This window comes from Aspergillus stella-maris (genome assembly GCF_047715825.1).
Source record: "Aspergillus stella-maris strain CBS 113639 unplaced genomic scaffold BDV14scaffold_6, whole genome shotgun sequence".
In the NCBI taxonomy this organism is placed as follows: domain Eukaryota; kingdom Fungi; phylum Ascomycota; class Eurotiomycetes; order Eurotiales; family Aspergillaceae; genus Aspergillus; species Aspergillus stella-maris.
The window spans coordinates 14,140-40,340 of NW_027396800.1; the positions used below are offsets into that span (position 1 = coordinate 14,140).

Here is a 26,201-nt window from a genome sequence, read left to right on the forward strand (position 1 = left end):
TAGACAGCCCGCCCTCTCGAGTAGTATATCTTCTGTCCCCAGCATTGAAATCTCAGATGACACTGTCCAGCAGATTTACTGTCATACGGCAGCTTTGGGGATTCTACACAGGACAAAATATAAAGAGTTGCGTAACCCTGGAGAGCCCAGTTACAATTACATACAACCGACTACCGCTCAATTATATGTTTTAAGAGCCTCCAACGACTACTATCTACGTTCTTTGTCCTCCTCGTTAGGATCCATGAATTGAGTACCTTTATATACTATTAGCCTTACATTGCTCGTTGTAGTATTTCTTTACCAATATGTCAAGTTAATGATAATGCATGGCATTGAGCATTTGAGCCACCTTCCAGGATTTGGCAATCTGGACCCTGACAGTCTGAACCTGGAAGAGATGAGATAAGTATGCAACATTACATCAAATACAACAGAATCCTGGCAATAATTGCAGTGCCCTTACAGACAAACGGGCGAAATCAAAAGGTCAAACGTGCATAGACTAGTACGAAGGCTGCAGTAGTCTTCCATCGAAGCTTTACTCCACGCACGAGGCATATAAGCTCAAATCGACACTAAGGATAGTCCGATCACGGCAGCGGGAGAGAAGTCTAACTATCGGCACACGTCTGAGACATTGAACCAACACGAAACAACGACTCCTCCCCGACCAACAGGCCCAATCCTTTCAGTCAAAAGATCCGTTTGACTGTCACCAGATTGGCTTGACTGTCGTTTGCAGACCCGGGAGACTGCGGTTGTTCTGCGGGCTGATTGGAAAGACGCGCGCGGGAGTTAAGACAAATGGCACGCCCTCAAATTTGGATCTGCGAACCTTGTGGAGAGCAGACCGTGCAGGGCAGCAGGAGGAAAAGCTCAATTGTGCTGTAGTTCAGCTGGTTGGAACTTGGAAAAGATCGGTGGGGCAGGTGAAGCACAGGACCATTGTTGATTCGAGCATTGGGGTCTTTTAGGGATTCTCAAGGTCGACCCTCCGCGGCAACCAAGGGATAGACTACTCACTCAAGTCTCTTCCAAGGGGGTGTCGACTCCCCGAGTCACAGACTCACAGGCGCATCCCATCACACCTTATGAGCCTGCTTTCCCTCTCTTATCTCTCCTCGATTTTCACTTCCTGACATTCTCTAAATCTTTGCCTCTTGCCCCTCACTGAGTTCTATCTCCTGCGCCTATCTTTACTCCATCCCGGCGGCTCCTTTTTTGGGACATAACTACCCTCCCTCCACCACTCATTATTTGTCTGCTCTATTGGCGACTACCGATCTCTTCTTGCTTTTCTTGTCCCTTTCTTTTACCTTCTTTTTTCTTTCCATGCGACTTTCGCCTGTCTAGATCTGCGCTGCAGTCCCACCCGTTTCTCTAGACCCTGGCAAGGATCCCGGTGCAAGGAACATTTTTTGGCGCCCTGGGTTCTTACAAGGTTCCAGATTAAGTTCACTCTCGACACTCAACCTGACTGGCACGCGCGGCAGCGTCAATAATTCATTATTGATCTCGGCCGTTGAGCTAGTCGCTTTCCCCCTTCGATTCGTGCTCTTCACTGGATCATGCAAGTTCGCGCTATTGCCTCTCGCATATATCGTCCTCGGTGACTGCCCAGTGGCTCGAGGTGGTGGAGAGGAAACATTCTGGGAGGCCTGAAGTATACTAGTCCCGGTCAATAGTCGCCAATTCGCCATGGATCGCGCGGAGCAGCAACATTCCGCGACCATGGATGCCCCTATCCAGTCTGCACTCCTCGCAAGGCGCCGCAAAAACGACCGCTCACGCCCGCAGACCAGCAATCATTCTACAACAGCCGACCCAACCTCGCCTGAGGTTATCACCTCCCTCATATCGTCCCTCTCGGCAATTTCCGTACCCGTACAATCGCATTTCGACCTGAACGTCCCTCGAATCGACTCCGAAACTGATCCCGCATCACCGGTCTACTTCCCCCCGGAGAACCTCGACGTACCCGATGAACGTCCGCCCAGTCAACAAGGGTTCGGCGTGACTTACGGCTCCCAGCATCTGGTCGAAGAGTCGCCGCATAGTCCTTTCTTACACCCAGATGATGCCGCAGCGTCCCCAACTATCCGCATGGCACGGGCGCCGCCTTCTCCAAAGCCCCCAAAGTCCCCCAAATCGCCCAAGTTTATATTCAACCCGGAGCGACCTACATCGCCTGGAAGACCCACCTCGCAGTGCTCGTTCAACTCATATAGAGCCACGTTCGAGGACCCCGCTTTTGGTACCATTACTGCTGAACCTGGTCCCCAGCGAGCTCCAACGGCAGCCAGTATCCATTCGACGAGCTCCAAGAAAAGCTTGAAGAGCCTTTTCAGAAAGTCGTCGCGCGAATTGGCAGGCGAGAAGGACAGACAGTCTGACAGATTGCGAAAAACGAACAGCTACACCGACAGCTTGCGGCATAACGTTCCTCGCAGTAGGGCTAGCTTACGTTCTCTTCATTCCATGGCAGACGTTGTTGAAGAAGGGAAACCTACTCAGTTCGTTATGGATGCGACTTGGGAGGATACTGTCAGCGACACTACAGGGATGGAACGCCCCTCGTTGCAAAGTAACCAAGACAGCGCACCCAGTACGCCGGGCGGAATTGGAAGTGGAAGAATTATACCAGCGCGGGAGTCATCATTGCGACATGGTTACTCCTCAAGTCCCAAGCATCGGAAAGCTGGACGTCATAGCCGTTACTCATCCACTGCTAGCAAGGCCAGCAAATCTAGCAGAGATATGAAAACTGATAGTGGAGTTGCGGGGGTTGGCAATGAAACTGAGCAGGTGACAAAGAGGATCCAAGAGCTAAAAGACCAACAGCAGAGAATTAAAAGCGAGCTTGAAACTGATAATACCCCGAACACTCCATCACCACCGCAACAGCCGGTAACTGAATCTTCAACAGCACCACCATCTCGAGCTCGAAGCGGTACTGGCGGCAGTATTGTTCAGCATGAGTTAATCATTGACGAAAGCGCTCCTTCTCCAGCCGTCCTGACAGGCAGGAGCCGATCGTTTCCTCGCAATAGCCCTCAGATCGCGCCGAGACCGACTATTGTATCATCACAATCCTTCGCAGCCAGACAGTCCTTTGATCGACCTGATCCGATGGAGAAGCTGCGCAACAGGCGTTCTGTGGAGTCTCAGCAGGCGCCCAGACTTCATAAACGTTCTCCATCTAATCCCATCTCTCTCAATCGAGCCTCAGTTGTGGGTGAGGAAAGACCCTCAAGCGCAGACTCCGTTGATTTTGCAGTTTCTGAATATGTCACTTCATCGAAATTAACACAAAGAGTGCGCCACCCTACGAGCGGCCGCGTAATTGCTTTCTCAGAAGTTGGGGATACAAAGGGCCACATGGTGCTTTGCTGCCTCGGGATGGGACTTACGCGGTATTTGATGGCATTTTATGACGAGCTTGCACGCTCCCTGGGCCTTCGGCTTGTGACTCTGGATCGGCCTGGTGTTGGTGAGAGTGGCCCCTACGTGACGGATGCTGGGACTCCTCTCAGCTGGCCTGGTAAGCTCCTTTCTAGCATTTTGTCGGTCTTGGAGGACATGGACGCTAATCGATACTTTTAGATGATGTCGCAATTGTCTGTAACCATCTCAAAGTCACCAAATTCTCTATTCTAGCCCACTCAGCGGGATCTATATATGCGCTTGCCACTGCCTTGAGAATACCGCAGCATATTCGCGGTCGTATCCATCTGTTGGCGCCATGGATTCCCCCATCTCAGCTTTCCAACATTGGGTCATACAAAAATCCTGTACCGAACAACGCGGTGCCTGTCTCTCATCGATTCCTTCGCGCTTTGCCAACCTCGTTCCTGAAAATCGCGAATTCAAGCTTCATGAGTGCTACTAGTTCGAGTCTTACATCCAGCCTACCTAAATCCCCAAAGCGAAGCAAGCGCCGTGCCACCGTGAAAGATGGCGCCCAGCCGGTCTCACTCGATGTCAAACAACAATCTGAAAAGACCGGCATCAAGTCGATGGAGAATATTCAAGCTGTTCGCGATGCTCAAGGAGGCCATGATGGGAAGACCGAAGTCATAACCACTCATACCGCTCTTGACTCCGAGGAACGTGAACGCCAACAGGACTATGATAACCGACTGACACATAAAATCTGGGAGCTGGCGACAACCCACGCGAATCCAGCCGTAGACTTGTTGGTTTGTCTAGAGCGTCATCAACCGATTGGGTTCCGATATGTCGACATCACTCGAAATGTTGTGATTCACCACGGGAGTCGAGACACTCGTGTTCCGGTTGACAATGTCCGCTGGTTAGGTCAAACCATGCGGCGCTGCGAGGTCCGTGTGCTCGAAGGCGAAGGTCACGGATTGATGGCTTCGGCCACGGTCATGGGCAACGTTCTGATGGAGATCGCCAAAGAATGGGAGGATTGGATGACTCTCGTTCAAGGCAAACGCAAAGCAACGCTCGGTTCTCGCACGGGCAACATGATTGCGGTCTAAAGTAGGGCTCTGCAGTCCCTAAGAGGAATCAGCAAAAGTGAACAAAAGAAGTCATGGCTTGAGGGAGTGAATATATGACTATACGCCATTGCCTTGACTAGCATTACATGTGTCGGTGTCCTGGTTATTTGATCTGTCGAGCTTGACCGCTGCCGGTTCCGCGGTTGCTCCCTTCTGCCTTTGCACGGAGTTGATTTTCCTGCATTCATATACCCCATCAGCCCTTTATATCCCAGATCTTGTTACTGATTTTCTGTTTCGATCATGATACCATTGATTACCACCCCATACCCATAGCATAGACATTTCCTAATCTAATTCATAATAGACAAAAGTTTAACCAAAATTTGCTGTACATCAACAACGAACACTAATTGGCAGAATATGGAACGCAGTGGCGTCTAGTAACACTACATTTTATGCTGCAGAGACCAGGGTAATAACAGCGACAGGCGACCATTGGCCGGGCATGCTGGTATCTGGCGTGGGTGCAGGCGTGCTACGGGGCCACGGTCCGCCTCGGGGTTCTTTTGTTCCTCCCCCACGCGTCAGGACTCAGCACTCAGGGACCTCCAAACGACCAGACCTTTCGCAACAACCTTGCCCTTATTATTTATCTCCCTTTCTTTGAGTCTAGCGCTAATCCTTTAGCTCTGGCTCTTGTTTTTCAACCTACCTTGCGCCCTGACCCTTGCGCAACTCGCCCAATGTTCGATCTCGAGTCCTACCAAAGCCGCCCCTATGACCTGACCCGCTATCAGCGCATTATTGACCTCAGAAGACCCTGAATTCATGCACCGAACACATACCTCTTACATTCGTTCATGAACATATTTGACAGTATCTTTAACGACATAGCATAATCTCGACTCGAAAATAGCCTGATTTCTCTTCTCAACGACGGAATCCTCGACATGTTCTCGCAGCGGCGCATCAAGTTCCTGGCCGCTACCGCGGTGGTCGTGCTCATATTATACCTACATTATTCGGTACTAGACATCTTCTAGTCTCCCCATTACCTTTTCTATATAAGCTAACACTCAAGCACAACAGAGCGAAAGCCAAAGCGTCCGGAACCAGAAATTCTACCAATCAACGGTGGCCGCAATAAACGCAGAGAAGGCAGGCACAGCGAACGCAAAGGTACCGGGACACGTAACGCATGCGGAGAAGGAACAGTCTGGGTCTCGCTTGAGCGAAGAGTATACATACGTTGAGAGTAGCGATGACAAGGAAGAACCGGCTATTCCGAAGGCGCAACTCGAGCCCCTGCAGCCACTCCAGGTCTCTGTCGAGCAGGATACGGAGGAGATTCCTATTGCGGGTCGGACGAAGATGACTGTACCCAAGGAGAAAGGTACAGAGGAGTCCGAGGATGAGATTGGAGCTGAGGCTGCACCTTGGAAGGAAGAAGATGACGAAGCGAAGAAGCAAAAACAAGCTGAAACTGAGCTGGCAGAGACAAAGGCCGAGCTCAATGATATCCTCAAGCGATCACCAAGTAAGTTCACTTTTGATAGTCAGCTGCACCGTCTCCGAAAGCTCGCTGACTGATGCATTACAGTTATTATCTTCTCCAAATCCTACTGCCCCTTCAGCAAAAAGGCGAAGGCTATCCTTTTGGGTAAATACTCGATTACACCGGCACCCTTTGTGGTGGAACTTGACCAGCACCCGCTTGGACCTCGTCTACAATCGCTCCTTGGGGAGAACACCGGTCGTCACACTGTTCCTAATGTCTTAGTGAACGGAAGGAGTATCGGCGGGGGAGATGACATCGCTGCGCTGGATGACCATGATGAATTGGCGACGAGACTGAAGAGCCTAGGTGGCCAGTGGCTTCAAAAGGTTGAGCGGTTTGAAGACACCAGGGATTGAACACTGTGGCTGGACAACGATAATGTTCTCCCACCCGTCTACCTTGTCGATTCCAGCCTTGTATCGCTGGTCTTGGCGCGGAGGGGAAGGTACTCGACAGGACGGGTGGTTATCCTTATTTTCCTTCTTCTGTATATATTCAAGAACGATTCATGGTAGTATATTGTATAACAATAATTGAGTGCTCGACTATTAATCGACTCTATTAAACATGCAAAATCGCATTCGCAGGGCTCTAGTCTGTATAGTTGGTCGGAGAGGAACCCTAGACGGCGGCGCTAAACTCAAAGCGGTGCTAAGCGACGCACAACCCCGTGATTCGTGATTTCGCTCCACCACCGGGAAAGATTGTGTGCGCCGACTGACTTTCGATCTTCTCGACGACCCGACTGCTCGACGACATCGACAACCTGCCCCCTCGGACATTCTAATCCCACGCAGCAGTCAAGATGCGGTACATTCACTCCGAGGAAACGCTGCCGATTCCCGACAATGGTGAGCTTGCGACCCTGGTTTCTTGTTGTACTTTGAGTTGGAGGTGGGAGGCTCGAGGTGTTATGGATTGGGAGGTGCTTGGGTGCACTGCGAGAAATCCAGTGCTACGAAGGCTTCAGGGAATGCGACATCGACTTCAAGAGCTGGAATTTTTTTTGCTGGGCTTGGGGGATGCTGTTTACAGTCATATCATCGACCTGGAACTAATTCGAATTTCTCTATTAGTGAAGGTTCACATTCGTTCGAGAATCGTGACCGTTGAGGGACCCCGAGGTATGCAAAATTCCGATCACAATTCGCAGCCAAATTCGACTCCGTTGGGACGATATTGGCAGCCTTGATCGAGCGGCATTGACAATTAATTCTTAACAGGCAAGCTCACCAAGGACCTCTCCCACATCGCCGTCACCTTCGGCCGCCCCTCGAAGGAGGTCATCTCTATTGAGATGCACCACGGCTCTCGCAAGGGTGTCGCTACCCTCCGTACCGTCCGCACCATCATCAACAACCTCATCATCGGAGTCACCAAGGGCTTCAAGTACAAGATGCGCTACGTCTACGCTCATTTTCCCATCAACGTGAACATTGAGAAGAACGCCGAGACTGGCCAGTTTGATGTTGAGATCCGGTATGCAACTCCCGCGACCGACCGACCGACCGACCGAATGGGACTTTGTGCGCGCGCGTCTAAGGCTCGGGTAGTGGGGATATATTGTTACTCGATTCTTGAAATGCGCAAACGCGTCCTATTCGGCTCGGGAGAATACTATGGATTATCATGCTAATTGGTTTTTAGTAACTTCTTGGGTGAGAAGTACGTCCGCCGTGTTGTCTGCCAGCCCGGTGTCGACATCCAGACCTCCCCCAACGTCAAGGATGAGCTCCAGCTCTCCGGTAACTCCCTGGAGGCCGTTTCCCAGAGCGCCGCCGACATCCAGCAGATCTGCAGAGTCCGAAACAAGGATATCCGAAAGGTGAGGCGACCTCTTGAATCCGCCAGGTGGGGCCTACAACTAACAGTGCGAAATAGTTCCTTGACGGTCTGTACGTGTCTGAGAAGGGTAACATCGTTGAGGAATAGATGTAATGTCCGCTCGGTGGGTAGTTTGGGTGTCTGGAGATTCCTTTTATTTTCGCCAACTTGCACCAGGAAGCAGAGCGAAATGAAATTCTAAAAATTCAAGACCATGAAATGCATATATGCCCTTTTTCTTTGTCTGGACAGGTGGTAGAGCAAAAGCAATTTTCAGTTCCTGGGGTCTTGCTTATTTGCGGTCCACAATATAAGTCTTGTAGTTGCAGTCGGAGATAATTGATCTCCGGACAATTTGCTTGTGATGCCAATGCGCAACCCGCCGCCCACTCCCACCTTCTCTCCTCCACATCCCCATCCCCATGACCTCTGTTGCACACCCTGGGTCACCATTACCAACCAACTCGAAGCATGTGAAATTGACCGAATTCCAGATGGCCTGACACTGTACGAGTCAAAAGCCCTCAACCACCTCTCTTGTCAGGTCTCTGTCCTTGCTGTTGACCATAGAAGTAGTACTTACATCACTGGTCATCAGTGACTCTGTTTTGTTCCTCTTCCGACTAGACCTCTTAAGGAGCCCCGTTCTTTTTGATCTTATGCGGAGGCAAGACTTTCAGCGGTTTTGATCTTTTGTTGCTTTCCTGTCGCCCTCCATGCATCTCTACAGCGCGCTTTACGCCCTCCTCAGCATGTTGCTGGATGTGGCGCTCTACTGGAAAGAAGTAAGCCGCCCACCCACCAGACAATCTCATTCTGACTTAATTATAGAGACTGTTCACATGGTGGAGGAGTAAATCGCCCCGGGCTAAACTACGTCATGACATGGTAATTGCACCAGACTTCCAATCTTGGGAGCATGCCGCACTCCAGTTAGACGAGCATTTAAGCTTGGATCTATGGTAATTCCCTTCATCTATTATCGCATTACAATGACTACAATCTCAAGGCAGCTGACATGGCAGCGGGCAGGCGACAAAACCCGTCGAGCACGAAGTATGATTCTCGCCTTATCATGGGCCGGCTGACGGCTCTGACAAGAGCTCAAGATGAAGATGATATCCTCACCATGGTCAGTTTGCTCCGATCAGGTCTCGTCCGCAATCTTGGCAATATCACTTCACCAAAGCTCACCTTGCGTGCCAATGCGGGTACGAAGTCGCTAATTGACGACTACATCACACGGGTGGCCCTTTGCATCCAGCATATAACTGCGCTTCCGACTGACCCAGTACATCCGAGTGGGTTCAATTCCCAAATGAAGGTTGAGCTGCTGCACGATACGCGCCAGGCATTTGGAAGAACCACTTTACTTTTGCAGGGTGGTTCGATGTTCGGTCTCTGCCATCTCGGTGTTATCAAGGCCCTTTATCTGCAAGGCCTCTTGCCTCGCATCATTACGGGGACGGAGTCAGGGGCTCTCATGGCGGCATTGGTTGGCGTTCACCATGAGGATGAGTTGTTGGATATTATAGACAACGGAGGGATTGATCTTTCTGCGTTTAATCGCTCAGAAAATGAAGCCCAGCCGTCCTCTTGGTTCGGCCGGTGGGTGCTCCCAACAAGTCTCAGGTCAAATGGTGGGTTCATGACGCTGCTTCGACGCACCAAACGGTACTTTCAAAAAGGCTACTTCCTTGAGGCGGAGGTTCTGCAAGATTGTGCTCGCACCAATCTGGGTGACCTCACATTCGAAGAGGCTTATGCTCGGTCGAAACGCATTTTGAATATCACAATTCCGACAACAAGTCAAAGCGGAACACCGAACCTCCTCAATTATTTGACCGCTCCAAATGTGGTACGTTTTACTTGAAGTCATGAATTCACCTGCGATTTTCTGACCGGTATTGCATAGGTAATATGGTCCGCAGCCGTCGCTTCCAATGCTTCCAACAGCTCTCTCTATCCTCCGGTGACAATATTTTGCAAAGATGAAACCGGATCCATTGTTCCCTGGCCACTGAGCGAAGACCCCGTCTATAAATCTCGGCGCCGCGCTGAATACAAAGAGGGCGAATCTCCTCTCTCCAGGATTGCCGAACTGTTCAACGTAAACCACTTTATCATATCCCAAGCCCGACCATACATTATACCTTTCCTTCGTTCAGATACCAACTTCCTCGAAACCAGGCCAACATCAGGTAGCTGGAACATCCTCCGTCCGACGGCGCGCCTGATTGCTCTCGAAATAAGACACCGTCTTTTTCAACTCAAATATCTCGGCCTCTTGCCAACCTGGTTAACAAGGATCCTCATCGAGGAATCAGTCCCAGGATCACAACTTACTCTTGTACCAGACTTGAGACTCAGCGACTTCCCTAAACTTTTCGACAAACCAGAACAAGCCACTTTAGCTCATTGGGTCCGAAAAGGAGAACAGGGTGTTTGGCCCGCCGTGTCCGCACTGAAAGTCCGATGCGTCATAGAGATTGAACTCGACAGGGGCTACCAGTTTATTCGTCGTCGCAAACCACTTGTATCTCACAGCCCGGGCGAGGAGCCGTCGGGAAGTTTAGCAGGTTCGCTAGATCGATCAGGGTCAGCAGCATCAGGAGGGTCGGTGGCGTCGGGAGGATTAGGGGACTCCGCAGAGTCAGCATCAGAACGCTCAGACGGCTCATCTACAGCAATACAGCCGGGTGATGGCGCTACAAGGCCGCGCAGAACACCCACCATTGACCTTTCGCAGGCAAGGGCTACCGACCCGACTATTACACTGACGAGTCCTGATCAGCTATATGCGTGAGAATTCTGTACCGAAAAGTTAAGGGCATAACTCTTTCTCAGTTTACCATGTACCCTCACATTACAGATAGTTCATGGACAAAGTATGATAATTTCAAGATATTATTTTATTCGATTAGTTGCACGTACGTATCATAGATCCCAACTCATAAAGCACGGGCCAGATATATAAACAGAACAATTCAACATAACCGTTTTGCACAGCCCAAAGTCCAAACAAACCGGGGATATATATCAACGACAAAACCACACACAGTACAACAAACAAGCAACAAACAGCAAATAACTAAACATCAGATCAACAAATACATAATACAAAGGGTATCGGCAAGATACTAACTCGGTAAGTAGGGTATATCGATACAGACACCTATGTTATACTCTCTACTCTGTCTCGGATTACGCAATTAGGGCGGTTGCATTAAGTCGACGTAGCAGGGCGGTCCTCTCGCTGGCGCGAATGGGCTCTGATTGATGCGGCGGCCGCATGCAGAGAGCGGGAGCGCGAGTGAGGGCGGGCGTCGTGTTCTGTGGGTGTGTAGTCGAGGGCCGGGACTGCAAAAAAAGAACAAACATGTTAGTCGATCTGCATAAGAGAGGAAGGACTGGGGGAAGAAAAAGTGAGGACATACTACTAAATCCGTATCCATGCGCATTCCCCTCACGGTCCTGCGGGCTAATCTCGACCCGGATCGCAACGTTCAGACCACCGTGCAAACCACTCGTGCTTGCGGCGCCATCGGCAGCAGGGTGCGAAGATCCAGCGGTCGATTCACCGATGTGCAGCGGGTAATGCCCGTCCTTGGGAATCGGGAAAACAGTGCCATTAGTAGCAGCAGCATCGCCATTTGTAGCGGGTGTTTCAATCTCCGTAATACAGGCGTAATTGCGCGAGGGCATAGTTGTCTTGTTCCAGTTTGCGCTTTTATCGACGCCACCGGGTTGACCGTCGAACATATTCATGAGTGTCTCGTCGGTGTCCGAGTCGAGATGGTGAATTTTGTTGCGGCGGGCAAGGAGGTTCGCGACGGCCTTGGGGGGCGGTTTGTTGGTAATTGCGCTGGAGACAATGTTCACCATGTAGCGGGGGTCGTTCTCAGAGCTGATTCCCAACTTCGGGTTTGCGTAGAAGCGGCCGATTGCTGCGAGATGGACGTCGCCACCTAGGATTGTTACGCGGGCGGAGTGCGCGCGGGAAAAGTCCTGGAGACGCTGGATGAATTCGCGGCGTTCGCGCTTGTGTTGGCGCGCTGTGTAGTGGTCGTCTAGGTCGTCGAGGAGATCGACTTGGCCGTCGAATTGGTTGAAGAAACCGCCTGCTAGGCCAAAACGCTTGTTGAGGAGGCGGATGGGGGCAATGAGCGGGGAGCTGAGGATGTTCTCTAGCCAGGCGAGACGCGGGTATGCGATGGGCACACCGAGGAGAACGACAAGGTGCTTGATATCGCCGTTGGCGGCGCGGACCTCTTGCTCTAGACGGGAGAAGATCAGGTCGTATGTGTCTGGGTAGTTAACTTGGTGGCGGGTACGTTCTGTGCGCGCGTCGACACCGATAAAGGCGATGCGTTTGCCGAGACGCATGTAGAGGTTGCGACTCTTCTCCTCAACGTAAGGACCGGGACGCTTTCCGATGATCCAGCTGTTGTCCTCTGCTTGATCTTCTAAGACGAATGTACCTTCCAGCTGTCGAGGATCTGCTCCTGCGCTGCCATTGATGGCCTGCATAGTCTGCGGCGCATCGGTAGTGTAGGTGGACTTGGGAGGCGGAATGTGATGTTGGAAGAGGCAGTAGTATTTGAAAGCGACACCTCCAATACCGCGGAAGACGGAACACTTCATGAAGTGGTCAGTATAGGAACCGAACCCGTCAATAATATCGTGGTCATCCCAGATGTTGATCTGAGGAATTCGGCCATTGGCCTCCTTGAAAGGCTCTGTTGTGTACCAGCGCACATAGTTCGCAAAGTAGTACTCGTCGCACGCAGCGCGTAGGTTGTTGTCAAAGGGGTGCGTGCGTCTCTTGTGGGGATTGCCAATGGAGGTCCATTCCTTCAATGGGCCGTCCACACGGATACCGTCGTTATAGATCTGGTCGCCACCACCAATCATAACGTGGAATGGCTTTTGCGCATGCACGCGCAGAACATCATTCCACAGATTGGGGCCAAGCCAGGTGTTCATATCGGTACCGACAGAGAAACCATTGCAAGAATGGAACATGAGGCGCATGGATTGAGTGCGCGAGGGGACAACAAAGTCCCACGGCGAGTGAATTTCAGCTCCGTCTGGGTATTGAAGACCCGGAATCGAGTATGACCATCGCGCCTCGTAGTCCTCTAGGGGCAATGTAATGGAGAAGCGCCAGAAAGCCTTCTTGGGGTCCTCGAAGAGGCGTACTCCATCAATTGCGACACCCTGAGTGTTTGCGACAGCTTCGCGCAGGGCAGGGTCGGGGATGACGGGGCCAGCTTGACGCAGGAGCAGGCGAGGCTGGGCCTGGTTGGGCGTGGTGACGATCAAGACACTTCCATGCCAGATTGACGAGGAGGGGGTAACGTCCATGTTCTTGAAGTTGAGGAGAGGGCCGCAGGTGACATTGACCGGGGCGCCGGTCTCAGAAACATCGGCATTGGGGGCAACACCTGTCGCAGAAACAATGGATTGTCAGCGACAAAGTCAATTACGAGGGAAGCTGAGCGGCTAATTATTACCTGAGTAGGCCATGATGACGGGAATTATTTAGATGAGCGCGACCCGTCACGGACGGGGATTAGGAAGTAGGAATCGGGGCCAATGAGAAGAACAACAAAAGGGGGTATCCAAGAGGTCAATTAGCGATATGGGACAGGGGGGAAGGGGAAGAAAGAAGAGGGGAGAAAGAGAGTAATAAGAGAGGATGGGTAGACAAGGGGAGATTAAGAGGGACCCGATCCAGCTGTCTGGTGGAGCTGAGGGAGAGTGACAGTGAAACTGGATGAGCCAAAGCCCAAAGGAAGGAAGACCCAGAATTATTTCAGGTCAGATCGATCAGCTCGAAAAAGGGACCAACTGCAGCCTCGAGATTAGTGTGCACAACCGACTTATTAATCTTTGGCATGCATTGGTTTAGTGACGTACAAGAAGTTCCTCTGTAAGGATCAGGGCATTAGGCAGCACCATTAATGCCCCCCGTGATTGCACCACAGGCTTTATGCTGATCTGGCGCTGCTTGACTCTGCAACTGCTGTAAGCTGTACTCTGTATTAGTCTGTTCCCTGTAGGGCTGACAGCCAAGTCAAGCCTTGCAAGGTGCGACAGTGTACAGAGTATCCACGAGTTTACGAAATATCCAATTTTGACCATGGATACTCGGTCGGTTGCCATTTCCGTTCGTATCAGAGTATCACAATTTTTAAAAGATCCATCAAGTGGGCTCTCGTGTCAAGGATGGAGGTTGGACCACATGGGAGATCGATGATCGCATAATGCAGCAGCCAGCGAGAAGCCACAGAAACCGCCTGCTGCGGCTATACGAGCCACACCCAGCCACCAGGCTCCAGTTCCTCCGCGATGATGTGGCTGGTTCAGACCCAGTCGTCCTGGTTCAATGACGGCATCAAGCATGAACTGGGACTCGATCGCGCAATAAGATGCAGATGCGATCAATTACAATTTGTCTATGCGAACCTCGGTATGCTCTCAGCAAAGTCTGTCTACGTAGAAACGGAGATTAATGATTATCCACGGTTAAGTCCATTAATGCCGTCTAATGTATTATCGCAACTTCCTTGTTGAGTGTTAACCTATTAATCACACAATCCAACTCAAAACATTAATCAAGGCACTCCTGCTCGTCCAAGCCTTGTCTCCAGTTAACAACCTCCAGGATTATTGCTACATGAATCGAAGAACCTCAATTCGTACAAAACGGTTGTCCGCCAACGCCTGAATGTCCCAAACGCCTAAATGTTCATGCATGTTCCTTCGCTAATCAAGTATAGGGCTGGGAAGAAGCCGAGAGGTTGGGGTGCTTCCCTTGCAATGATCATCGCTCAAGGCGGGTTCTTGAACTCCAATGCCCATGCTCTCCAACAGATTTCCAAGTCGGTTTCGGTTCGCCAATGTGTCCAACTCGGGATTGTCCTGCACCAAACTCAAAGCTCGTTCCAGGAGCGTGTGAAGCGGGATGTGGTGGTGCGCTGAGGCTTCGAGCTCGTCGCACGGCTCCGTGGCGGGAGTGACAATCCCAGGCGATACAGGGCTGAAGCATCGTTCTGAGAGCGCTGGACTCTCTACTCCAGACTTTGGTGAAGGGGTTCGAGGGATATCCGCTAGTGCAATCACGCTGAGATCCACAGCCCCTTGCTGCGTCTTCGCGAGGATGCCCTTCAATACAGTTTCTTGGTTTTGAGCTGTCTCATTGTCGGGGACGACGAACAAGTCCTCCAGTCGCTGCTCCGCCTGCTTTTTCTTCTCCATACGAGCCTTGCTTCGGATCTGGTTGCAAGTGTTTAACCCAGGTGCCGCCCAAGACTGTCCCTTCAGGCTGCCATCTTGCTCGGATTTCTCAAACGTGTAGAGGTCATTGGTGTACTGGTTAATGGTCATCTTGCTCTTGTACTGCTCTTTTGTGTATCCGTCACGCATCGCAAACCAGGCTCGGTACGAGGCTCTTTGGAGGATCAAGCGTCCTTGCTCGACATAGGAGTTAAGCCTTGTTTGGAAATCAGAGAGAGTTCCGCTGTTTTGTTGGAAGAGAATGTCGCTAAAGTCCAGCAACCATTGACACCAAAGCGTTGCGATGATGATCTCAAGCCCAGGGTCATCGTCTGACTCTAGGGCCAGGCAATACTCGCTTGAGCTGAGAATACCCATTCCGACATGCATCTCTCCCTTTGCAATACTTGTTTCCATGATCTGAATGAGGTCAGGAACGGTGACGGTATACACATTGCTACTATTGTCCCAGACACACCACATGTCCTCGAGGTCGTGAGGAAACCAGTCGAAATGCCGAGCATATAAGGTCTTGCAGTTATAATCGAAGCCCAAGACATAGTGTCGACCACCAAAGGATGGATTTCGGTCCCCGATATGGTGGTCCGCTATTGGCAAGGTACCGAATAACAGCTGAGGCTGGTCGTCAGGGAGGCACTGGGTTGTTAATGCTCGATCTTCCGCGAACTCGGCGTAAGGTAGATGGCGGCAATCGTTTCCGTCGAACAAATACATGCCATCGCGTCTAACCTCCAACGTCTGACCCTTTTCAGCAGAGCAGAGATACAGATGATAATCGACAATGTGCCATGGGTGGCTGACGACATAGGCGGCGGGTTCGGTGCGTCGAAATTCTCTCCTGTCAGCATCTACCGATCCATATTCATCCTCTTCCATCAGGGAAGAATCGATGGAGAATGTTGACAGCTCTTCAACGGGTTCGCTTTGTCCACCATCTTCGGTAACATTTTCGTCAATGCAATCCACTACCCCGGGCTCGGTCCCAGTCACGTCAGCTAAGTTGACCATGTCTTCTGTCATTCCACCAAGATGATGTATTCCGCTTTCTTTTGTCAAATCCTCCACTTCTTCCTCATGCACAGTCAAACCGCTTTCCTCCAACAACCTTCTCGCTAGCCTGAATTCTTCTCTAGTCTTCTTCATCTTGAAGACAGGGTGGATCGACGCTTCTGCTCCAATAGGCTCACGAGACATCCTGTACGGCATCGTGCAATCTTTGCCAGGGCGGGCTTCATCAATCTTGAGGCGGATGCAACACGCAAGTATTGGCAAGAGAGGTTGAAGGCTAACTGCAATGGCCGAGTAAGGACCCAGGTGCTAGAGCGTAAGGCAAAGGATGAGAGCGACACTAAGTCATTTATACCATGGTAAAGCCAGGAGCAAGACAAGAGAAAAGATTGAGAGTACTCATTTTTGTATATGAGTGTCACGTTTGTGTGTGAGCTCAAAACACGCGCATATATTTCGCGTCTTTGTGCACTCTCACCAGGCACCCCTTCTGCATAAAATCTGCCTACTCTGCCCAGACAGGAACCCTGCAAACACATAGCTGCAGGAAACACAAAGAGAAACGAACAATATAACACATAAAGACCCTTTCAGAAGCTTCATTGCGTCCCATTCCAATCCAAAGTTTCATCCTTTACTCCCCAGGATAACAGGAGCCTTCCATTGTTCTCTTATCTGGAACCGTCTCATCTCAACAATCAGGCCTCAATGAGCAAGTAACAGGTCTCAGCCCCAACAGAACCTTATCTCGTCTAGCATAAGAGAGAGGAGGCTCACATGTAATGATCTCATTGTTGATAGCATAAGACCAAACAGGTAAGGTGGTAGGTACCTACCTACCTACGGAGTATACAAACCACTTTTGACAGTCTGGGGAAGCAGGGATGCACCTCTTTGATTAGACTGCATGGGCCTGTGATGTGCAATGGGTTTGTCTGCATATGCAGATTAGCTGCAGCTATCCTTTTTTTTGGGTATTCTGGAATGTTCAGTCTGGGCTTGCAGATAGCTTGAGCCATTTGGGCTATCCTTATACAAAATGAGAACAAGATATCTACCTCGGGATATGCGATCAGGGAATGGAAATGGAAATAGAGTGGGTATTCAATCAACAAACAGACATACATCTATACACCAACCATAATAAGCACAAAACACAAAACAAAAAAACAGAAAATAGTACCTATCATACACTCTCCCTCAACCTATCCATCCATCTATCCATTCATCCTACCTAATCAACCCCCCCAACCACCGCTCACTAGCCCGCCTCTCCCTCTCCCTCCTCTTCTTCCCACGATAATAACCCGCAAACGCCGCGCCAGAGGCAAACCCAGCCAAATGCGCATGGTGATCAATCCTTAGACGCGCACCAGGCTTAAGCAGATACCGAGAGGCACCGTACAGATCAATGCAGACGAGAAAAGCGAGGAACTTCCACCCGTTCTGCGCGATAGTTTCTTGCCAAGAGTGTGGGAGGAACGCGATTGTCCATTTTGTGCTGTGAGGTGTTATTTGGTCGGTTTCTTGCGATAAGTGAGGGATGGAATGGCGGTACTTACTCGAGATCGATGAGCGCATTTGCGGCGATCACGCCGCAGACGCCGCCACTTGCTCCGAGGGAGGTTGTGTGGAGGGCGCCCCTGAGGACGTGGATTGTTAGGGAAGCGTAGCAGCCGAGGATGCCGGAGGCGAGATACAGCGCAAGGAAGTTGCCTCGGCCGATGTCATCGTGTGCTTTAGGTAAGTGACAGATGTTAGCAGAGTCCGCGCATGCCGTTTTCAGATGGAAGGAGGTGGGGAGGTTTATTCCAAGCGGGTTCCCATACTTTTGGTCCCAAGCAGCCAAAGGGCCAGCATATTCATCGCGAGATGTCTGGCAGTCTGGTGGCTAAAGACGCTCCCGGCTAGGCTGAGGACGCGCGGGTTTGCAGTGACGTTGAGAAAGTAACGGTTAAGGAGCTTCCATGCTGGCGGGACTTTCCACAGAAACCAGACCGCTGCGTTCATGCCGATGATTGTTGCGATTGTTGCTGCTGCAGGAGGCGTACTCGGCCACATGCGGTCTTGTCTTGCCGGTGGTTGATATGTGGCTGCGAAACCATAGAGCAGAGCAATGGCGAGGATAGTGAAGATGAGTGACGGAAGCAGGCGCTGTCTCTGTTTTTCCCCGTCTGTTAGCATAAGGTAACCGCGAAGAGTAGTTAGTCCTTACGGTAGTTATTTTGGTCATATCCGTCTCAGTGTCCATCGCCTCGATGAACTTCTTCTGGTAATATGCGAGAATTGGCCGCTGGTGAGGATCCGCTCGGGGTCCGACTTTATCGCTTGTCAGTGAGTTCAAAGACTAGATCGGGGAAATGATAGCATACTCTCCATAGAAGGCTTGTCGCCCGCTTCTTGAAGTGCCAAATTCTTCTGGGCATGCGCCTTCATCTTCTCATTATGCGCCGCCTCGCCTTGAAGCCATTCTTGCCGTTTCCTCTCTGCCTCCTCCTCGTTCTTCTTCTCGTTTCGCGTGCGCATTTGCTCGAGAATACTCTTTCCAGAGACATCGTTATTCTTGCCTAGTTCAGCGCCGTAGGATCCGCTCTGAGGTTTATACAAGCCCAGTTCCTCCGCCTGCCGCCGGAGTCTCTCCTCCTCTTCGCGTTCCTCTCGTTCAATTCGCTCCATGATGGTGGCATCTTCGTCGACAGGGTAGTTCTTCCGGAGGTATTCAAGACCAGCATCGAGCGTGGCGGGGGGCGCGGCGCGAGTGATATCAGCAGGGAAGTCGAGATCAAGTGTGCCGGCGAGACGTCTACCTTGGAGAACAGAGAGAACCCGGTTGCCCATAGCAGGGCCGAGTCTCGCCTGAGGTCCAAAGATCTGAACGATCTCCGCCTTGGAGAATGGCTTGTTGCGCAGAAATACACCTGTTTCTACCGGCGGGGCTTGGGGCTTAGCTGATGCCAGGACCGCGGAACTTGTCTGGAAGCAACGGGAGCAGATTCGATTCGGAATGGGTGGACATTGTAGTTTCGACGTTATGAACGGTGAGAATATGGCAGAGGACGGTTTCGCAGAGCTGAAGAGACGTCGCGGGGTGTTATCGCGAAGCCATGTAGGAGAGAACTGTCGACCATTTGCGAAGGAGCGGAATGGCGCTATTGAATTGGGCGGATGCAAGCTTGGGGGTCGCAACCCCAAACATGGAGTGCGCCATGCTACGCCGAAGACATTGCTCATCTCCTAAGACTTTGGGGTAAAGCCTGTGAGAGGTAAACTGGAAGGGGATGTGTATGGGAAACTCTTCAGATCGTACGGTCGGTAGCGGAATGGCTATCGGTTCCCCGATTTCTTCTCCGCTGCCGAGAATTGTTCCGAGAGTATACAGTCCAGTCCGCTTGAACTTGAAGGACTCCTCTCACATTGCGGTATTTGGTTGTAAAATCAAATAGACGTGTATCAGAGTATATTGTTTACGGATTACTCTGTCGTTGATTTGAGTTTGCCATATCTGGTTTGCTTACTGTTGGCATCAAATGGGCGGAGATATATATTTGTTCCCCGCCAATGATTGCCAAAACTCCCCTCATTAGTCTGCATACTTACCTCCATCAAGCTCTACAATTCCCAATCACACTCAGCCCGTCGCAATTAAATACAAGACCAAAATGTCCTCCGAAACCCTCCCAATAACCCCCGCCGCCTTCGCCGAAGCAATAAAAGAACTCACCCTCCCAGTTCTCTATGCCAAAGTCGCCGAGCTGCGAAACTCCATCGCGCACCTGCAACGCTCCAACCTAGAGCTTCGACAATTCATCACAGAGTCATGCGAGAGCGAAGAAGATCAACGGGAACTGGCGATATATGTTCTGGAGAATGAACAGGTCAAGAAGTCTATGGATGAGCGGATTCGGCTTTGCAAGGCGGAAATTGAGGGGAGAGGGTCGGCTTGGATTGAGCTGGACCTTGAACCGAGCTCTGAGAGGGAACGAGAGGGGGCGCAAGGGGATGCGCAAGAACAAACCACTGGACCAGGGGCTACAGCGACTCCTGCTGTGAACGGGACGGGGACGGGTACGAATGCGCCCTCGACGGACAGATCGAGAGATCGGGAGGGTGATGGTGGGGATGACGGGGTATACCTTTGATTGAGAGCTTAATTCGATGTGGTTCGAGATTGACCTTATATTTGGACTTATATATGAGGATATGGTTATACAGAATAAGAATAACGGAGCTTCAACCAAACGCACTGAGAGTAGCTTTGTTACAGGCTCCATGCGGAGGTTCGAAATGGCCAAACTACTCAGGTTCTTCATCGAGCGCATTTCTATCGCACCTTGTACAACTTGCACCACCCATACGGCGAGTGGCCCACACCGCAATTTACCATGCATCCGCATGGCTGGAAATTCCAGCGTAATAACAAAATCAGAATGGTGCCTTATATGAAGACGAGAAATATCCATCTGATATCTTCTGTATTCATCTAGATGTAATGACAACGTTCGTGGGGTTTCATGTGAGTGTAAAATATGAGAGGGATATGCACATAATCACAAGAACAAAATGTTCGCTCTGCGTGCTAAATGCTCAAAGTCTTAACCGTGTCGCATCAAGTACCAACCACAGCATCTCCAGAAATGACAGCAAACCGAAAGCACAGGGACAAGAATGACCGCGAATCAAAAGAAAACAGGTTCCAACGCCAGGTCAGAAACGTAGTCATCATGAGAAGAGGAAGAGAAGCTCTCTTTCTGTGGCTTAAGCAGGGGTCTGCTGGCCCCAGTGACCACCAGCAAGAGCCTCCGGGGGAATGCGTTGTTGCTTGATGAAGAGATCAATCAGAGGCTGCATCGGTTCCATTTCCTTGTCGGAGACAAGCTTGTAGTACTTCGCAACGGTGACGAAATGAACGAAGCACATGTTGAGGATATCGTGCTTGTTGATGTGCCAGAAGGGGTTCAGCCAGTGAGCGTGGTACAGGTGCGCATAGCAGCGGAACATCTGCTTCATGATACCCTGGCAGTCCTTGTAGAAGGTTCGCGGGAAGCCACTCGACTTGCCAATCCAGTCTTCACCAGAAGCAATGGCGGCGGCATTTGATGGAGTGCCGGTAGCTTCGTTGTACGCAAAAGTCTCGGGAACACCAGTAACCTTCTCTGTGGGGAACATGACTGGGTCATGGATCTTGCTGACAATCCACTTCTCGACGCGGTTGATGAACTTGGGAGCCGAGATCTTAGCAGCCTGGGAATCAACGAGCCACGTGTAGGTCAGACTGGACAGTAGTCAGCATAGGGCATCGAGACAGAAGGTGCTCGGTGTAACGTACCGGCCAGCGGACATGGTTGGGCAAGTGGACTCATTGCAGATGGGAAGTCCAGTGTGAGAGTTCACTTCTTGGATGACTTGGAGCATGCCATGAAGCAGACGATATTGTTCAACGACTGTTTCGGAGAAATAAGATGTCAGCCCGAGCCCCCAATGGTAGGTAGCAATCCGAAACACTTACTCTGGTGGGCCAGCCATTCGCCCAATTCCACGTTCTTGGGGCAAGCACACAGTGTCAAGAAGTTACCCTTCACATTGAGAGGAGCGTATTTCTCCTGGAAGAAGTACTTGGGGGCATCGGGGTCGTAGACGGCGGTGCTCTCGACGGCAGAGTGATTCGAAGCCAGAGACGGGGAGTTGGGGATATGACCGGGAGGGCCCTGAGGAGCGGGAGACTGGCCAGGATTTCCGTTGTTCATCTTGTTGGCGTTGTTGTTATTGTTCTTGTTGTTTCCGCCTCTGCCGAATCCTTGGCGGCTGTTGGAAAGCAGCGGTGTTAGTGTTCTGGAGTTTCAAAGTCGACTGGAGCGGGGGAATGTCGGGGACAAAAGCAAAGCAAAAAGGGGAAGCATCAAGGCAAGGTAAGCAGAGACAAAGAACACCCGAAAGCAACACTATTCAACAAATAGCGCAATATGTTGAGGCTGGAATTAGGGGCGCACTCCATTATGCTTTTTAGGGGCAGGGGACGCAAGATTGAATATGCTTTGCAGGCAAATTGGGTATGCATTAAAAGGGAGAGAATGTGAGGGGAGGGGGGTAATTGAACGGGACCAAGAACAACAATGCACTTACACGCTCTGGAAGAAAGTTGCCATGGTTGCTGAGGGAGGACAGGATACTTTGGCAGCTCAAGAGACCTGTCTAAAAGAGAACGAGGAGAGAGTTGACTTGAGGATGGAGATAGCAGCGGGTCTTGGCTGGGGTCTCTGGTCTTCCTGGCTGTTGTTCCAAACTCCCAATCACCGTTTGATCTGGCCCTGGGGAGCTGCCGCCGCTAAGCTCCTCTGGGTCCGGAATGGATTATCATGTGTTCCTGCTGTCAGCGCCTGAGGCTCCACTGCTGGTCCGTGCTTTCAGATTCACCTTTCACTGACTGCCGCAACTCCAGGACAAACAAGCAATTGAACGACTGAATCTATACAAGCACTTTATTTACGCAGCTTGTTGGCCCTCATTCACCCACTTCAACCTCCGGATACTCTCACTTTCCAACATGTCCTCGTCCGACGAAGAAGATGTCGTCCGGCGTCCTGCTCGGAGCGGCGCCGGTCAAGCTCTGAGCGGTGCTGAGAGCGCGCCCGGAAGCCCCGTGGCCTTGGACGCTGGGAATAGTATGAACGACCTCGGCGACGACGACGCGGACCTCTTTGGGTCAGACGGATCGGAGGGAGGATTTGATCAAGAGACAGAGTATGGCTTCTGTACTCGCGACATCTTCGGGCTGGTGCTAATACATCCACAGACAGCCCAAACGAACGCTTGACGATCGCGACCTTGATTCCGCTGACGATGAAGATCGATATGATCGGGCTGATGATCGCATGGACTATGAGGATGGGGGAGAGGGCGAGTTTCAAGAGACAGTCAACATCATGGACCTGAGCTTGGCCAGAGCACCGGAGCCGAAAACATCGAATGGCGAGGTTTGTACCTATACCCTCTGAGGATGGTCAAACCATACTAAAACCCTTATCACAGGTATACACAATGCCGGTACCCAATTTCCTCTCAATAGAGACAGAAGAATTCAACCCGGAGACCTACGTTGCGCCCCCATACTCCACTGCTGCCACATCGCTCTGCTGGCGTTATGACCCGAATAATGAAAACCTTCTTCAATCAAATGCACGCATCATCCGCTGGGAAGATGGATCCATGACACTGCAACTAGCATCTGCTCCCAAAGAACAATACAGAATCGCCACGAAGCCTCTCGCGCCGCTCGACAAGTCGGGCAACTACGATACCAAACTGGATTCTCATGTGTACCTTGGAGCGGCTTCCGAGACCTCAGGCGTGTTCAGACTCACTTCTCACCTTACACACGGACTTACTGTGTATCCGACGACCGTGGAAACAGATGATGCAGTACAACGACTACAAGAATCTCTCGCTGCAGCTACTCGCGGTACCAAGAAGACAGTGGACGGATCAGCACCCGTCATCGAAGTTAAGGAAGATCCAGAACTCGCCAAACGCCAAGCAGAAATGGCAGAGCGCGAGAAACTCAAGGCTGCCCGTCGCCGCGAACAACTCGCAGACAGAGAGCTCGACCGTGGCCGCAAGTTCGGCATGTCCCACCGCACTGGAGGAGCAGGGCTCACCGTGGGTGGCTTGGAAGACGACGACGGCCTCCTCACCACAAGACCCCGTGCAAAGAAGCCACGCCGCCCCAACCGCCGCGGCGAAATCTACACCGACGACGAAGACGAGTACACCAATCGCGGCCGAACAAAGGAAGACGAATATGACGATGATGACGGCTTCCTTGTTAATAGTGATGAAGACGTGGAGGAGGACGGCGGCGACGATGATGACGATGACATCCTAGACGACGTGGACGCCGAAGGAGAGGATGACTCTCCCCCACCGAGAACGAAAGAGAAACGCCCCTCTCCTGGCCCAGCTCCGGCAGATCAAGCGGCCAGAAAGAGATCACGCTATGTCGTGGAGAGCGATGAGGACGAGGACGAAGACTAGTTGCAATATCCGATCGATCTGACATTATCTTCAGGTTTACCTTCACATTCCCCGTGTCTTGTATGAAAATAATACCTTAGTTCACAATTCTTATTGAATTCTGTAATTGTATCTACCTTGGGTGAAGTTTCATGGCGAATGGGCGGCTGCTTTTTACTTTTATTGGGCTATCCTTTCAATCTAAAATGAAGGACTAGGATCAACTCAGGGCTAGTCTTGATCTTATCGCCAAACATCTGTAGTATATTCATTAGGCAGTCTAGATCTCTTTGGATGATTTGATAAAAGATAACAAACAATGATTTGCTTCTTATGTCTTGGAAGTATTATATGACATTCGGGTCAGGAATTGTCTAGATAGTAATCAATCATTCACAAGAAACGCTTCGTATATTCATCAAAAGCCCCTAAACAAAAGGCAAAAAACCCCCCAACGCCCATGGTAAGATCGTATGTATATTATATAATATCAGGGTGATACGCTGCTGTCAGGACTCAAAGAGGGGACACTCTCCGGGTACTCATCCGACTGGAACTCGAACTTGGCAATGACATTCCGGGCACTGTTCGCGACTCGGACGCAAAGCAGTTCTTGCTCGTCACGGTTAAGACCGTTCTCATCGGTTGCTGGGAGTGGCGGCTGCGCTCCAGGGAACGGGTGAGAGCCAGGACTTTCATGCCACCTGCGCTGGCGCGTCTCCATCTCTTCGACTAGATCGAGCACACTTGGCGCCGACTGCGCGCATGCAGTTTGAGCGGTTAGGTCCATTGGCCCGCGTATGACGCTAAACCGCACCAATTGCCGGAGGTAATCCGTCCAAGCAGCTCTCACATCTGAAGATTTGCTCATGGCGGCCGCGTATGGAGTTGGGGCAACTTGGGGGCCAAGCACACAAGGGTCAGCCTCAGAGACTCGCAGCCACGAGTCGGCGATCACGTTGAGAAGAGTGCCTGTAAACATGACGTTTTGTAGACCTGTATCAAATTTCGTCGGACATGACTGGCAGCGGATGACGGATTGAGCGGTTCTAGCGGAGATGTAAAGGGAGCAGACGGTGTGCTGGGAAACTGGGAATGGCTTGAGGGAGGAAAGGTGACTAAGGCAGAGGTAGAGGTAGGACAAGCAGGTACATTCTTGGTCTGGCGATGAAACGGAGGGTGTTGGCATTTCAGGCGGGGTAAGTCCTGGCGGCATTGTGAACGGTTTCGGGGCTGCAGCCGAGACACTGGAGAAATCTGGCCATGGGGAGCTTGTTGCGGGAACTGAACTTTGAGCATCGCTTGGTGCTAGCTGCCAAGTATGACGGTGATCTTCGTCGGTCGACAGTCGGTAAGGGAAACTGTACGGTGACGGATAAGTTGGGTTTAACAATTGAGGGTTCTCTGTGACGTCCGAAATGGCTGCTCTCAAGTCTGACGGGGGGATATGAGTCGCGTCGGGGTTAGACCAGGGGTCATTGTTGGAAACGTTCAGATATGCGAGATCTTCGTCTTCTTCTCGCAACCGTTTCTTGGGGGGTCGTCCCATCTGCTTCTGCACCGAGTAGTGGCATGGGAGAGATTGTTTGACGCATCGACTGCATCCCGAGTGTTCGCCCGAGCATTTGAGTTTTCGCTTCCCTATTGCGAGCATCATATTAGCAATCTCGAAGTTTCTCTGCAATCAATGAACCTGAACTCACGGCACTCGTCACACGCCGCATGTCGTTTTACGGGTTGAGAAGCGGCGATAGAGACGTCTGGGAGCATCGAGTCCCCATTTGACGCGGGGTATGTTTGACCCCACTGGTAAGACTCGTATTGCATCTCGAACTCGAAGAGCACTGGGAGCTGTGCAGTACTACATACAGTAAAGTATTTCTTTATCGAAAGGGGAGGGGCCAGAAGGGTCGTTGCGGTGATATGTCAGCGAAACGACGGGGCAAATGGCCCCCATGAAAATCCAGACTTGGTAGGCGGTGTAACCCGCGGGCGGTCAGTTTATGCCGACCTTTGTATTTTTTTTCTGC

The 26,201-nt window shown here is 51.2% G+C and overlaps 11 protein-coding genes across 11 annotated transcripts; 6 read left to right on the plus strand and 5 right to left on the minus strand.

Moving 5' to 3' along the window:
• The first annotated feature begins 1,339 nt into the window (after nt 1–1,339).
• BDV14DRAFT_115951 (uncharacterized protein) lies at nt 1,340–4,836 on the plus strand. Its single transcript, XM_073765778.1, has 2 exons — nt 1,340–3,544; nt 3,607–4,836. The coding sequence occupies exons 1-2, from the start codon at nt 1,702–1,704 to the stop codon at nt 4,506–4,508; spliced, it is 2,745 nt and encodes a 914-aa protein (XP_073631923.1). The 5' UTR covers nt 1,340–1,701; the 3' UTR covers nt 4,509–4,836.
• A 218-nt stretch (nt 4,837–5,054) lies between these two features.
• BDV14DRAFT_165990 (glutaredoxin) lies at nt 5,055–6,573 on the plus strand. Its single transcript, XM_073767409.1, has 3 exons — nt 5,055–5,497; nt 5,562–6,009; nt 6,073–6,573. Exons 1-3 carry the CDS (start codon nt 5,423–5,425, stop codon nt 6,384–6,386), a joined length of 837 nt encoding a protein of 278 aa, XP_073631924.1. The 5' UTR covers nt 5,055–5,422; the 3' UTR covers nt 6,387–6,573.
• Nucleotides 6,574–6,731: 158 nt separating this feature from the next.
• Nucleotides 6,732–8,090, plus strand: BDV14DRAFT_116022 (60S ribosomal protein uL6). The gene is made up of 5 exons (XM_073765779.1): nt 6,732–6,881; nt 7,107–7,154; nt 7,254–7,509; nt 7,678–7,855; nt 7,912–8,090. The coding sequence occupies exons 1-5, from the start codon at nt 6,836–6,838 to the stop codon at nt 7,960–7,962; spliced, it is 579 nt and encodes a 192-aa protein (XP_073631925.1). The 5' UTR covers nt 6,732–6,835; the 3' UTR covers nt 7,963–8,090.
• A 340-nt stretch (nt 8,091–8,430) lies between these two features.
• BDV14DRAFT_166010 (triacylglycerol lipase family protein) lies at nt 8,431–10,750 on the plus strand. The gene is made up of 2 exons (XM_073767410.1): nt 8,431–9,712; nt 9,770–10,750. The coding sequence occupies exons 1-2, from the start codon at nt 8,873–8,875 to the stop codon at nt 10,658–10,660; spliced, it is 1,731 nt and encodes a 576-aa protein (XP_073631926.1). The 5' UTR covers nt 8,431–8,872; the 3' UTR covers nt 10,661–10,750.
• Nucleotides 10,751–11,080: 330 nt separating this feature from the next.
• On the minus strand, nt 11,081–13,383 carry BDV14DRAFT_196282 (uncharacterized protein; the record flags this gene model as incomplete). The annotated part of the gene is made up of 3 exons (XM_073772411.1): nt 11,081–11,214; nt 11,292–13,301; nt 13,371–13,383. 3 exons carry the CDS (start codon nt 13,381–13,383, stop codon nt 11,081–11,083), a joined length of 2,157 nt encoding a protein of 718 aa, XP_073631927.1.
• Nucleotides 13,384–14,336: 953 nt separating this feature from the next.
• BDV14DRAFT_166015 (uncharacterized protein) lies at nt 14,337–16,750 on the minus strand. Its single transcript, XM_073767411.1, has 2 exons — nt 14,640–16,750; nt 14,337–14,589 (listed from the first exon to the last, which is right to left on the minus strand). Exons 1-2 carry the CDS (start codon nt 16,360–16,362, stop codon nt 14,552–14,554), a joined length of 1,761 nt encoding a protein of 586 aa, XP_073631928.1. The 5' UTR covers nt 16,363–16,750; the 3' UTR covers nt 14,337–14,551.
• Nucleotides 16,751–16,769: 19 nt separating this feature from the next.
• On the minus strand, nt 16,770–19,646 carry BDV14DRAFT_116040 (rhomboid protease PCP1). Its single transcript, XM_073765780.1, has 5 exons — nt 18,537–19,646; nt 18,380–18,483; nt 17,994–18,324; nt 17,727–17,901; nt 16,770–17,665 (listed from the first exon to the last, which is right to left on the minus strand). The coding sequence occupies exons 1-5, from the start codon at nt 19,393–19,395 to the stop codon at nt 17,395–17,397; spliced, it is 1,740 nt and encodes a 579-aa protein (XP_073631929.1). The 5' UTR covers nt 19,396–19,646; the 3' UTR covers nt 16,770–17,394.
• Nucleotides 19,647–19,823: 177 nt separating this feature from the next.
• On the plus strand, nt 19,824–20,303 carry BDV14DRAFT_196285 (uncharacterized protein; the record flags this gene model as incomplete). The annotated part of the gene is made up of 1 exon (XM_073772412.1): nt 19,824–20,303. One exon carries the CDS (start codon nt 19,824–19,826, stop codon nt 20,301–20,303), a length of 480 nt encoding a protein of 159 aa, XP_073631930.1.
• Nucleotides 20,304–20,771: 468 nt separating this feature from the next.
• Nucleotides 20,772–22,425, minus strand: BDV14DRAFT_116072 (Mob1/phocein family protein). Its single transcript, XM_073765781.1, has 4 exons — nt 22,285–22,425; nt 21,671–21,966; nt 21,491–21,605; nt 20,772–21,436 (listed from the first exon to the last, which is right to left on the minus strand). Exons 1-4 carry the CDS (start codon nt 22,305–22,307, stop codon nt 20,920–20,922), a joined length of 951 nt encoding a protein of 316 aa, XP_073631931.1. The 5' UTR covers nt 22,308–22,425; the 3' UTR covers nt 20,772–20,919.
• A 163-nt stretch (nt 22,426–22,588) lies between these two features.
• On the plus strand, nt 22,589–24,427 carry BDV14DRAFT_116087 (Paf1-complex subunit LEO1). Its single transcript, XM_073765783.1, has 3 exons — nt 22,589–22,902; nt 22,955–23,135; nt 23,191–24,427. Exons 1-3 carry the CDS (start codon nt 22,706–22,708, stop codon nt 24,190–24,192), a joined length of 1,380 nt encoding a protein of 459 aa, XP_073631932.1. The 5' UTR covers nt 22,589–22,705; the 3' UTR covers nt 24,193–24,427.
• On the minus strand, nt 24,427–26,081 carry BDV14DRAFT_116084 (Zn(II)2Cys6 transcription factor rglT). Its single transcript, XM_073765782.1, has 2 exons — nt 25,875–26,081; nt 24,427–25,812 (listed from the first exon to the last, which is right to left on the minus strand). The coding sequence occupies exons 1-2, from the start codon at nt 25,996–25,998 to the stop codon at nt 24,662–24,664; spliced, it is 1,275 nt and encodes a 424-aa protein (XP_073631933.1). The 5' UTR covers nt 25,999–26,081; the 3' UTR covers nt 24,427–24,661.
• Between the last annotated feature and the right edge of the window lie 120 nt (nt 26,082–26,201).

Bases quoted from the DNA above. Each gene is read 5' to 3' on its own strand.
- BDV14DRAFT_115951 (XM_073765778.1), top strand. From the start codon at position 1,702: ATGGATCGCGCGGAGCAGCAACATTCCGCGACCATGGATGCCCCTATC. The intron at 3,545-3,606 runs GTAAGCTCCTTT...CGATACTTTTAG, and splicing joins GACTCCTCTCAGCTGGCCTG to ATGATGTCGCAATTGTCTGT.
- BDV14DRAFT_165990 (XM_073767409.1), top strand. From the start codon at position 5,423: ATGTTCTCGCAGCGGCGCATCAAGTTCCTGGCCGCTACCGCGGTGGTC. The intron at 5,498-5,561 runs GTACTAGACATC...CAAGCACAACAG, and splicing joins TATTATACCTACATTATTCG to AGCGAAAGCCAAAGCGTCCG. The intron at 6,010-6,072 runs GTAAGTTCACTT...GATGCATTACAG, and splicing joins TATCCTCAAGCGATCACCAA to TTATTATCTTCTCCAAATCC.
- BDV14DRAFT_116022 (XM_073765779.1), top strand. From the start codon at position 6,836: ATGCGGTACATTCACTCCGAGGAAACGCTGCCGATTCCCGACAATG. The intron at 6,882-7,106 runs GTGAGCTTGCGA...TTTCTCTATTAG, and splicing joins GCTGCCGATTCCCGACAATG to TGAAGGTTCACATTCGTTCG. The intron at 7,155-7,253 runs GTATGCAAAATT...AATTCTTAACAG, and splicing joins GACCGTTGAGGGACCCCGAG to GCAAGCTCACCAAGGACCTC.
- BDV14DRAFT_166010 (XM_073767410.1), top strand. From the start codon at position 8,873: ATGGCAGCGGGCAGGCGACAAAACCCGTCGAGCACGAAGTATGATTCT. The intron at 9,713-9,769 runs GTACGTTTTACT...GGTATTGCATAG, and splicing joins ATTTGACCGCTCCAAATGTG to GTAATATGGTCCGCAGCCGT.
- BDV14DRAFT_166015 (XM_073767411.1), bottom strand. From the start codon at position 16,362: ATGCCGTACAGGATGTCTCGTGAGCCTATTGGAGCAGAAGCGTCGATC. The intron at 14,590-14,639 runs CTATACTTGATT...GGCGTTTGGGAC, and splicing joins CTCTCGGCTTCTTCCCAGCC to ATTCAGGCGTTGGCGGACAA.
- BDV14DRAFT_116040 (XM_073765780.1), bottom strand. From the start codon at position 19,395: ATGAGCAATGTCTTCGGCGTAGCATGGCGCACTCCATGTTTGGGGTTG. The intron at 17,902-17,993 runs GTATGGGAACCC...ACTTACCTAAAG, and splicing joins TTGGCTGCTTGGGACCAAAA to CACACGATGACATCGGCCGA. The intron at 17,666-17,726 runs GTAAGTACCGCC...AACACCTCACAG, and splicing joins AATGCGCTCATCGATCTCGA to CACAAAATGGACAATCGCGT.
- BDV14DRAFT_116072 (XM_073765781.1), bottom strand. From the start codon at position 22,307: ATGGCAACTTTCTTCCAGAGCGT. The intron at 21,967-22,284 runs GTAAGTGCATTG...GCTTTCCAACAG, and splicing joins GCAACTTTCTTCCAGAGCGT to CCGCCAAGGATTCGGCAGAG. The intron at 21,606-21,670 runs GTAAGTGTTTCG...TCTCCGAAACAG, and splicing joins CGAATGGCTGGCCCACCAGA to TCGTTGAACAATATCGTCTG.
- BDV14DRAFT_116087 (XM_073765783.1), top strand. From the start codon at position 22,706: ATGTCCTCGTCCGACGAAGAAGATGTCGTCCGGCGTCCTGCTCGGAGC. The intron at 22,903-22,954 runs GTATGGCTTCTG...ATACATCCACAG, and splicing joins GGATTTGATCAAGAGACAGA to ACAGCCCAAACGAACGCTTG. The intron at 23,136-23,190 runs GTTTGTACCTAT...CCCTTATCACAG, and splicing joins CGAAAACATCGAATGGCGAG to GTATACACAATGCCGGTACC.
- BDV14DRAFT_116084 (XM_073765782.1), bottom strand. From the start codon at position 25,998: ATGCAATACGAGTCTTACCAGTGGGGTCAAACATACCCCGCGTCAAAT. The intron at 25,813-25,874 runs GTGAGTTCAGGT...TGCTCGCAATAG, and splicing joins TGCGGCGTGTGACGAGTGCC to GGAAGCGAAAACTCAAATGC.